This window comes from Cibotium barometz, chromosome 37, assembly GCF_041138505.1.
Source record: "Cibotium barometz isolate CiBa-2024 chromosome 37, ASM4113850v1, whole genome shotgun sequence".
NCBI classification, from domain to species: domain Eukaryota; kingdom Viridiplantae; phylum Streptophyta; class Polypodiopsida; order Cyatheales; family Cibotiaceae; genus Cibotium; species Cibotium barometz.
Window position 1 is genome coordinate 34,664,277 of NC_141082.1, and position 10,923 is coordinate 34,675,199.

General features: G+C 42.0%; 1 protein-coding gene and 1 pseudogene across 1 annotated transcript; both read left to right on the plus strand.

Moving 5' to 3' along the window:
* Positions 1 to 6,308: 6,308 nt before the first annotated feature.
* Positions 6,309 to 7,109, plus strand: LOC147617214 (uncharacterized). The gene has a single exon (XM_086776453.1). The coding sequence runs from the start codon at positions 6,369 to 6,371 to the stop codon at positions 7,107 to 7,109; it is 741 nt and encodes a 246-aa protein (XP_086632579.1). The 5' UTR covers positions 6,309 to 6,368.
* Positions 7,110 to 7,627: 518 nt separating this feature from the next.
* On the plus strand, positions 7,628 to 8,757 carry LOC147617215 (uncharacterized; annotated as a pseudogene).
* The last annotated feature ends 2,166 nt before the right edge of the window (positions 8,758 to 10,923 follow it).

Sequence of the window (10,923 nt, forward strand, 5' to 3'; positions counted from 1 at the left end):
GTCCCTTATGGTGGCAGAATTGACCTTTTTGAGGTTGACGCACACCACCCGGCCTTTTTTTTTTCTTTGGTACTATCACAAGCGGTGATACCCACTCTGTGTGTTCAATTTCACAGATGAATCCAGCGTCAATGAGCATTTCAATCTCTTCGCAGACCATCTTGGAATATTTGGGGTTCATAGGGTAAGCTCGTTGCTTGACTGGCCTAGCTCCATCAACCATGGGAATGGTGTGTTGTACCAGTTTTGTAGGTATGCCCTTCATATCCGTGTACTTCCACAAGCAAAGCAGTCTTGGAATTCCATTAGGAGAATGATGAGCTTTGCTTCTTCTTCCTTTGTTATGTCTTCTGTGATGAACATGGGCCTCAGGTATTTGCCTGGTCCTACCAAGTTTACTTCCTTAACCTTGGTTGGACCGTCATATAAGGTCCGAGGTTATCCACTATTAGACCTTTGAGCCAAATCATTTTAGCCAAATCATTTTGAAGGTCTTAAAGTGCTTGGGCACCAACCATGTTTCTTCCACTTTAGCACTTTTTGAGAGTCTTAAATGGCTTGGGCACCTGCCATGTTTCTTCGACTTTAGCACTTTCCTCGTCAATTAGCCTTTTTGCTTCTTTTTCGAGTGCTAAATTTCTGTTATATGCCTTGCGTGCAGAGCGAAAAAGCTTTTTAGGGACTGGTTCTGGTTGAGTGGGTTCAATTGGCTCTGGGATAGTAGTGTGGACCAAAAGAGAGTTGTTTGTAAACTCTTTTTGCCATATGTCATTAAAATGATCATGGTGGGCTTCCATGGCTCCTACATATTTCAACCAATGGGTTTCATAGCTATTTGGGAAGATGTACCGCTTTGATCCAGGAAATCCTTTGGGCTTGTGAGTCTTATGTGGGCGTGTACTCCTTGATGGCTTAGCTCAAACAACCTAATCCAACTCTTGAATGGCTATATTGGGCAGATATGCTAAACTAAGCATATATAACAATGTAATCTCTTGCCCATCTGCTACTGTGGCAAATCTTGTTCCAATGTTTCTAGGCAAGATGTCTAGTGTAGCGAGGATATGCATCCAGTTCTCAGAGTCTTTTGGATCTGGGAGTGTGGTGTACAATCCTCACTCTCCTTTTCATCTTCTAGAGTTTTAAGGCATGTCTAGCACAGATGGACCTCCGTGTAGTTCGTGTAGTTGTGGCTGAGTCCTCCGCAAATGGTCTACCACTCATGGAGTGCACTTTCCATGTGCATGTGCATAGATTGATCTTGAAGGTGAGATCTTTTCTTCGAATGTAGAGATGGTCCATATCCTAGTCATGGATCATTTTGGATTCTCACATAAAGGGTCTGCCAAGGATGCAGTTGTGAGATTGGCTAACGTCCAAAATTCATCACCACAAAGGTGTGGCAGTAGGTGGTTCCCATAATCTTAATTTTAAGATCCTTTAATAGACTAATGGGTCTAGTGGTGGCTCCATAAGCGAGTTTAACTAACAATTGGGTGTTGTCCAAGGCACGTGCTCCCCATTTTTCCCAACATTGTTTGGTCACAATTCTCACTCCAACTCCTCCATCCAAGATTGCTGTAAGTTGGTGGCCTTCAAAAGTTATGGGCAAGGTTGCATTAAGTTCATTGCCTTCAAAGTATTATCCGAGCTTGTTCACTCAAACGGTAGGAGTCCCTTTTACCTTAAGAGGTATGTGAAATTCCTATGGTATCAGATTCATCAGAGCTATGTGGCTCCATGGTCTCGCATATGCCTGCCCTGAGACGTCCTTCCATCTAGTCTTTCAGGTCATTCCATAAGCTTGGGATACCTTGGATCAAGGTGCCCATTGGGATTTGGATTTGAGAAGAGAGGAACAAAGAGAGGCCTGCAATGTCTCTTAGCGGAGGAGGTCCTTCGAGGAAGGTCAGGTCTACTGGGGGTGGTGGGGGCATCTCAGGGATTCTCAAGATTTCTCTTTAGGCCACTTCGTGGCCCGATTAGGGGGCATTGTGATGCGCAAGGCTGGCAAAGCTAGTGATTGCTTGGGGTTTGCAAGTAGTACCTAAGGCATTGCTCAAGCCAAGGCAACCTTGTGATGGTAGCAGTTAAAAATCTCGTGGTTGCCCCATTTCACACAGTAGGTACAATAGAGGCTTGGGCGAGGTCTCAGATGATGACATTCGGTGCCAGTATGGTTTTCTCGATAGGTCGGGCACCATACGCGTTCCCTTCTAGGATAGAGATGTGGATGGCCCCCTCGATCTCGGCCTTGGTTTATCCTCCATTACTGGGTCATCTGTTGCATTAGAGAAGCGGCTAGCTACTCCACACATTGTCCGAAAGTGGATTCCTTACCCTTTTCATGAGGCTTTGTGCTGGTGGTCTTGAAGGAGGCTTCTAATGCACCTTTGTGGAGCTGTCGGGGACATGTTCCCTTGAAGTTATCCTCAGAGCACTCTTGCAACATTGTTCAAAAGAGGTGTGACCCAAAGCAAATAAGGAGATGTGCATGGAATACCTTCGAGTCCTTCTAGAAATCTCCCAAATAGTCTCTCATCAAAGAATTTATCTATAGTATTACAACATGAGTGGAGATAGGTGACTCTGTTTTTGTAATCTCTGATGGTTTCACCCTCATTCTCTTTGATATTAGTGAGCTATTCAATAGGGATCCATCGAGTACCTTGACGAGAGTGCCCAACCCTTGAAAGCTTCTTTTTAGAGCCTTGAAGGAAGCTTTATCTTCCACTTTCAGGGATCTAAACCATTGGCCCGCTTTGCTATCCAAGGTGAGGCCAAAGGCACTTATCTTGGTATGATCGTCTATATGGCCAAATGGTTTGCAAATCTCATTAAACATCTCCAGGTGTGTAATGGGATCACCTGTCCCATTAAACTTTGTGATCAACTTTGAGATGTTTGTTGGTTTTAACTAGTGCAAGGGGATTAATGCCATCGGCCATACCCCTCCCTATTTCCATGGCAATTCTTAACATTTCAGGTGTTGACCCTGTCATGGCATGTGCAAGTGGTGCAAGTTGGGGAATAGGTTTTCAAGGAGAGGGATCGAGTAGATAGAAGGCAAGTGGGGGTCTTTGTCCTCTCTAGGAGGACATGGTTATGATCCATGGGGTTCTACTTTTAGTACACTGGGTGTACCTCATGATAAGAGTGAGGTGGGTACTGTTGATAGGCTAGCAGGCCTTGTGGTGGTGATGAGCCTAGGTAGACCGATTCTCTTTGCTGTGATGCCTCAGGCCTCTAGGAAGATGGACCTAGTTCTTGGTTTGGCATGGACCTAGTTCTTGGTTTGGCAAGGTTTTTGGGGCTCAGAATGAGTGTGCTGCCCCCGAGATGGGTATGGCTCTCCAGTCTTGTAGCTGGATCAGGGTTTGATGGCTCCCACGACTTCCACTCTAGGGTCTAGAGGTGGAGTGGCTACACTTTCTTGAGGTTGATCCATATTTCTCACCCTAGACTATGGTTCTACAACTTGTGTGTTTTCTAGGATAAAATTACAAAGCCTTGATGTAAGGCTTTGCTGAGAATGATTCGGAGAGGTAGGAGCACGTTCCTGGGACAAATGGTTTGTCCATGCACTATGGTTCAGGCTCTCTTGCCTCTAGGTCTGAGGTCCCTCGTCCACTACTAGGGAGGTCCTCACTCTTGCTGGTACTGTTAAAGACAAGCACTGTTTGACTCCATGCGGTATTTACCAATGGGTTCGATCCGATTTGTGAAGAAGGGACATCTAAAGAGCTTACTTCATCAACGAGAGGGTTATTTCTCACCAACCTACCGGAGTGTAGGTGCATGGGAATATAGATTCACTACTCTCAGAAACCCTCAAATAAAAGATGATGTTTTTTTGAAGAAATGGCCATACACTTGTGATGAGAGAATGGGCGTACGCTCCTCAGTGATAGAAGGAATGGACGTTTGCTTCTCCACAAGGACAAGCTAGTGCCATGGGAGTAATTGAAAATGGTATAAGAGACCTTAGCATAAGGGTCTACATTTTCAGAAATTTTTGGATTATGGTCCAATTAAGGTTCCAATGGGCCAATTGGATTAATCCAAGTGTTGGGATGAGATAAATCCAAAGAATAAAAGAAAATACCCAAAAATGAGTAAATTCTCACATAAGATGAAGAGTTGATTGAGTACAAAGTTTATTAGTTAAAAATTAAAAGATATTAGTTAAAAATGAGATATTTTAGAGAAATGATGCATTTTTGACACCTTGGTAAGGAGAGGGAGACTCTTGAGGTAGGCACCTTTTTCACATGTGTGGTTGGGTTTTTTTATTCAACAACATGTGATATTTTTATCTCTCCTCTCACTTGGAGCAAACTAGATCAAAAAGGGAGTCAAAGTGGTCCAAATCTTGTCCAAATTGAGTTAAACTGAAGCTCAAAAACTCTAGAACCCAGTTGGAATTGGTTAGTGGCCTCTCTCACCTATAAATAGACCCTCATTCTAGTATTATCTTAAAATAAGCATATTTTCTATTATCCTTTAATTTTCCTCTTCTCTTGGGAGCTTGGAGTTTCTCTCTCTCTCCAACAACTCTTGGATTTTTCTCTTCTCCTCTTGGTTGCCAATTGATTGGTTGGGGGCTTCACTGCTAATTAAGAATCAAGCCAAACTTGGAGGTAAAACTAATATGGTTTTTCAATTATCTCAATGACTTTCTTTTTCTTCTCAAATGATGGTTTTTATTCAAATCAAGCTTACCCTAAGATTCTTAATGTCTAATTAGAATTAAGTTAATCTTTATGCTTATTTGTAATACTTTCCTTAAGTAAATCTCTCTCTCTTAGAATGATAGTCTCTTATTTCAAATCTAAACTCTAGGTTCGATGAGCTAGAGAATAAGAATTGATATTTTCATGATTTTAAGTTAGTAAAAATATGGTTATTTCTTTTTAGATTGTTTATGAGTAGATAAAAAATTACTTTAACTCATTCTAAATGAGAAATGAATTATCCCAACAAATTGGCAAAAGATGAATGTTTAAGTTAGCCTAATCAAAGGAAATAATCATAATTATGCTTATAATTATGGTTAAAATTATGATATGTATACATAGTTTGATTTTAAGCTTAAAAGAAGAGCTTCTATCATATTCTCATTACAAGCTTTTACTCTTTTAGAAAAATTGAGAATTATCAGTAATAGTAGCGAAGCTATGGCAAATTTTTCAGAAAAGAATACATATATTATTTTTATGCATAATGCTAAAAGAGGAATTCCTACCATATTCTAGGATTGGAGATCTTATGTAAAAAGAATGATTTTCATCATATTCATGAAAGAATATTTTTTAGTATTTATGCATAGATATTTAATTAAGAAAAAAGAGTAATTTTTGAAAATATTATTTTTATGCAAAAAGAGGAATTCCCATGATATTCGAGATCCAAACAATTAAATGTTAAAAGAGGAATTTTAGGCATAATTCAAAATATGAGTATTTATCAAAAGTGGAATTTTGAGTATTATCATTTTTATAGAGAAATAAGGGTAGAATTGATTTTTGTAAATCCCATGAATCTTTTATTCAAAAAGAAGAATTTTGCAACCCTCTTGTCTACTAATTCGAGGACCAGCCCAGCAGCCTATATAAGGGAAGCCCTCACTCCTTGCGGGGGACGCCGGATGCCCTAAGGCCCTCACGTGGCTGGTGTGTGTGTGCATGAGCATACTTTCAGCTGAGGCTTGCTCCAAGAGAACTCCCATGCCAGATTCAGTTTCTGGAATTGTTCTTCTGCTTGCATCTTGAGTCTCCAAGATCGATTCTTGTGCACATACTTAACAATTCCTCTGACTAGTGTCCTAGTCGATGTGTTGGTCTAAACCCTCCATAAAGGCTGTGTACATCTCAGCCCGTAAGGCTTGTACTTCTGAAAGGGCTGTGCTTCTTCAATTAGGTCGCCTTCTTCTTGTATATTATTTCCTTCTGCTTGTGTGTACACTAGACAGCTGGTCTGGAACTGTAGGTGTTCCCTTGCTACCCCAGATGGCCCCCTTGTTGCTGCTGCTGCTGGCGCAGAAGACTTCCTGTACTTGAGTGAAGAGCTGCCGCCGGCAGGTATGCTCTTTGACCTACCCCCCAAGAAGGACTGCCCTTTTCTCTGGGTAGAGAGCCGACCCAAAAAAAATTGAGTCCCTTTTATCCTAAAGGAGCTGCACCATCTTAGCCTTCTTTCCTTTCTCTGCTAGCGGCTTCTTTGCCTCCTAAAAAAGGAGAGGTACAGGGATAGGTATAGGTACAGGTACACGAACAGGTACAGGATACAAGTACAGGAGAGGTACAGGTACAGGTACAGGTACAGGAACAGGTACAGGGACAAGTATAGGAGCAAACAAAGCACAAGTGATGGGCTCCATGCAAGACATATGGGGGTTCATCACCTCAATGCAAACTATCATGATGAACCAAAGTGAAGAAATAAAAAACCTTGCACTTAAAAACCAAGAGCTTGAGCATAAGCTACAAATGCAAGATATGCGGGTCCTTAACCAAGAGAAGAAGTTGCAAGAACTACAAGAAGCCTTCAATAAACAAACCAACACGATGCAGGACACATTGGCCTCACATGACGAAAAACTTACATGTATCAGTGAGAGAACCCAACAAAATGTACCAGGAAATGTGGGATCTTGGGCAAGCATAGTAAAGAATGGGCACACAAACTCGGCCACCACTACCACAAATGATGAAATGTATGTCATTCAGGATGAAAAAGAATACAACAAAGTAGAGAAAAGGAAGATGAACATAGTAGTGCGAGGCATTCCAGAAACGGACACAGAACAAGTGCTTACATTGAACACGGACATCACGGATATCATTTCCACTAAATTTGGTATGCATGATGTTGTGGTATACGGCACGCACAGAGTAGGGAAGAAGAAGCCCGAAACCAACCGGGCAAATGTATGCACACTCCTAGATGCACAAAAGAGGGCCATTATCCTTGAAAATGCTCGCATATATCTAAAAGACAGCCCATTATACATAAGTGAAGATAGAACGCCGAACCAACAGAAGGCAAGAAGGGAAGCCTATGAGGCACGCACCAATAAGAAAACACCCACCACGAAAGGGGGAGAATAGGAAAAATGACAAGAGGAGGCCCATGGGACCACAGAACTACATGTAATAAGCTGGAATTGCCGCGGATTCCCCTGGCACAAAGGGGAGGGGCTCACAGAAGTCTTACCACAAGCAGATGTACTTTTCCTATTGGAAACATGGGAACACGATACATGCAAGATACCACATGTTGATGGGTATGTCACACACTCTCTATGGATGCCGAGTACAAAGATGAGAGGACAAGGAGGGGTGACAGTGATGTACAAAGAAGAGCTTCAAAAAGTGATTACAATATGCAAAAAATATGCTCATAAGTGATACATATGGGTCAAGATTGACACAGGAGGTAAACCAGTGTTCATAGTAGCAGGGTGCTACATTCCCCATAGGGAATCACCTTTCTATAATGCTTTCAACATAGAGAAGAACAACCCCTTTGAAGATTTGTATGCAGATATTAACACTTACACGCAAGAAGGGGTAGTGATGCTTACTGGGGACATGAATGCCCACATAGCACATGCGCAAATGCACAAATGCAAGTCATAAATCTCATGACACCTCCGGGTCTAGAGCAAAAAATGGATGTACTTGACCACATGTGGAAGCAATGCTCAAAAGACCAAGTGACAAACCCACAAGGAACAACATTACTAAGCATGATGACAGCTATGCAATTAATAGCTATAAATGGAGTGAACAAATTTGCCAACTCAGGGGAATGCACATGCTACACCACCAACAAGGGATGAGTTCTATTGATTATGTCTTGATCCAATATGAGGCATCCCACATGATGCATAACTTTGAAATTGGGGATAGATCACCAAACTCGGATCATACACCATTCATGTATGGTGCCCATTCACAGGAGAGGAAAACAGGCTCAAATTCGAGCATGGGCATACAAAATACAAATTGAAAAAAAGAAAACCTATGCCACTTCCCTTGATGATAAACTAGCAAGAGAATGCATGCCAATAATGTAGATCAAGCATGGAACAAATTCAAGCAAGCAATGAGTGAAGCAGTAGAGGAAAGAATGGGGAAAACTCATAGACAAGAAACAAAGGTGAAAGGGTTGCCACACAACTCGTGGTTTGATGAAGAATGCAAGATTGCTAAAAGACATTTGTCAACCCCCAAAACAGCCATAGAATGGACAGCTTTGGCAAAAACATACACAACTCTCAAGAGGAGAAAAAGAAGAGAACATGAACTACACACCGAGACACAAGCCCTAATAAACTTCAAGAAAAACCCCAAAAAGGAATGGATGAGGATGAAAGGCAAAAGACAAGACATTACCGGAGACATAAGCCCGGAAGATATGTATGCCTATGTAGAAAAGTTATATGTACACAAAGATGCAGAAGGGGTGCCTAATATGCAAGAGACAAAACAATCAAAAGAATGCTTTGACTTTCCGATGGTAACAAAGAGCATAAAAAAACTAGCCAATGGCAAAGCACCAGACATGCTTCAGTTCAACTCAAAAATGCTCAAATGGTCAGGCAAGCAGTATTGCACGGCAATGGATACACGGACTCCTCAATATTGCATTGGCAAAAGAATTGGATCAAAGCACTTTTCAAGAAAGGGGATGCAAATCAGCCCACTAATTACCGAACCATCATGGTGGGATCTTGCATGTCTAAGCTTCTAGGGAGCAACCTAGAACAAGCTATAAGCGTATGGGCCAAGGCAAATGGCAAACGGGCTAAAGGACAAGCAGGTTTTAGACCTAAACATAATACCATTGATCATCTCATATCGCTTAGGGTTCTCATGGAAGAAAGCCAGCTAAAAGGGAAAACTTTGCATTGTTGCTTTGTGGATTTTACAAAAGCATTTGACACAATCCCAAGAAGTGGGCTATGGCAGAGAATGGAATATATAGGGGTCCCGATGCATCTTAGAGTGGCAGTAGCACAACTCTATCAACAAGTTAGATGCCAGTTAAAGACACAGACCAGCTTATCTAAAGAATTCTCAAGCAATATGTGAGTCAAACAAGGGTGCCCCCTATCCCCCACTCTCTTTGGACTATGCATTGACCAACTAGAAGACTTCATCCCTCAAGCACTAGTGGAAGAAACAGATGGACCAGCCATTGGAATGCTCACCCTCTTGCTGCTAATCTATGCAGATGATGTTGTACTTTTTGCACATGAGATGGCATCTTTACAGAAATTGATGAATGCTATACACACCTTTTGTGACACTACGGGTCTCTCTCTCAATGTAAACAAGACGAAGTTTATGCTCATAAGAACTCATCCACAAGAAATTCAGCCATCACTCACATATCAAGGGCAACCAATTAAGAAAGTGGACAGCTTCAGGTACTTGGGAATTGATATTCCATCCAATTATGCCTAGGGACAATGGGTAAGAAATAGGATTGATGCCGGCCATGCCAAGTACTATCAATTTGAGAACATGTGCATGCAAAAAAACATCAGAAGATGGGAGATAAAGAACATAATCTTTGAGACATGTGTAGTGCAGGCCATTCTATATGGAGTAGAAGTGTGGGGCGCAAGCATTTCAGCTCATACATGGAATGAGATTGAGAAAATACAAAAGAAGTTCCTATGTAGACACTTGGGCGTTAAGAAAACCACACCTTACTCGGTGCTATTGCTAGAAACAAGAAACATGCCTCTAGAGATCAAAGCCTTAGAAAGAATGCATGCATACATATTGAAAATCAAAATGATGCCCGCTATTCAAATCCCCCGCATAGCATGGGAAATTGGATGCGCACCACAAAAGACAAGGAAGAGTAAATTTCTTTCCTCTAGTCTTGTTCAAGACATCAGAAAGTGGTTCACCAAATGGGATGTGGAGGCATATGTAGACATGCCGATTGACACGGGGAAAGAAAGAGAATGCATGCTGAATTTTGACATAGCAATACTTGATTGCCTTCACAATAAATGGCAAACGACTACACACATATCCAAGCATGAGTACTACTGCAAAAATGTAAACCTAGGATATTGGGAGACATACAAAATGAGCCAACCAGAAGCACAAGTTCACATCCGCATGCCCATGCCCCATATGGCAAGAAGAGCCATAAATTTGATGCGTACAAGATCACACATGCTTAAGATAGAAACGGGAGGATGGCTGAAAATTGATGCTAAAAAAAGGATATGCAAAGCATGCACTATGCAAGCCCTTGAGGATGAAGCTCACGTGACACTAAAATGCCCTGCATATGCGTACATTCGAGCTAATTTTCAGCAGCTCATCCATGGATGCCACACTTTTGCAGATTTGCATCTAAAAACAAAACCTCTCCTACAGGTCTAGGGACATATCTTACCCGCATCCTAGAACACCACAAACTACTAATGGAAACATCTACAGATGACACGGATCACACCCCCGCAAGGGGAAACTATTTCTAGACATGAGGGTCCCATGGGTCATTTTTGGCCCCCTGCGGGACGTAAATACCAAATCAAATCAAATCAAATCTCTCTCTCTCTCTCTCTCTCTCTCTCTCTCTCTCTCTCTCTCACACACACACACACACACGCACACACACTCGACAGCCCCCCCTCTCTCTCTCTCTCTCTCTCTCTCTCTCTCTCTCTCTCTCTCTCTCCTCTCTCTCTCTCACTCACACACACACACACACACACGCACACACTTGGTAGCCCTTCTCTCTCTCTCTCTCTCTCTCACTCACACACTTTTTTTTTGGATTTGATAGGATGATACAATCAACCCATAAAGAGCGAGAGCCTGTGCAAAGATGAGATTAAGAATCATGCCCACAAACAGCTTTGGCTGCTATGCATTAGCTCCGACGTCC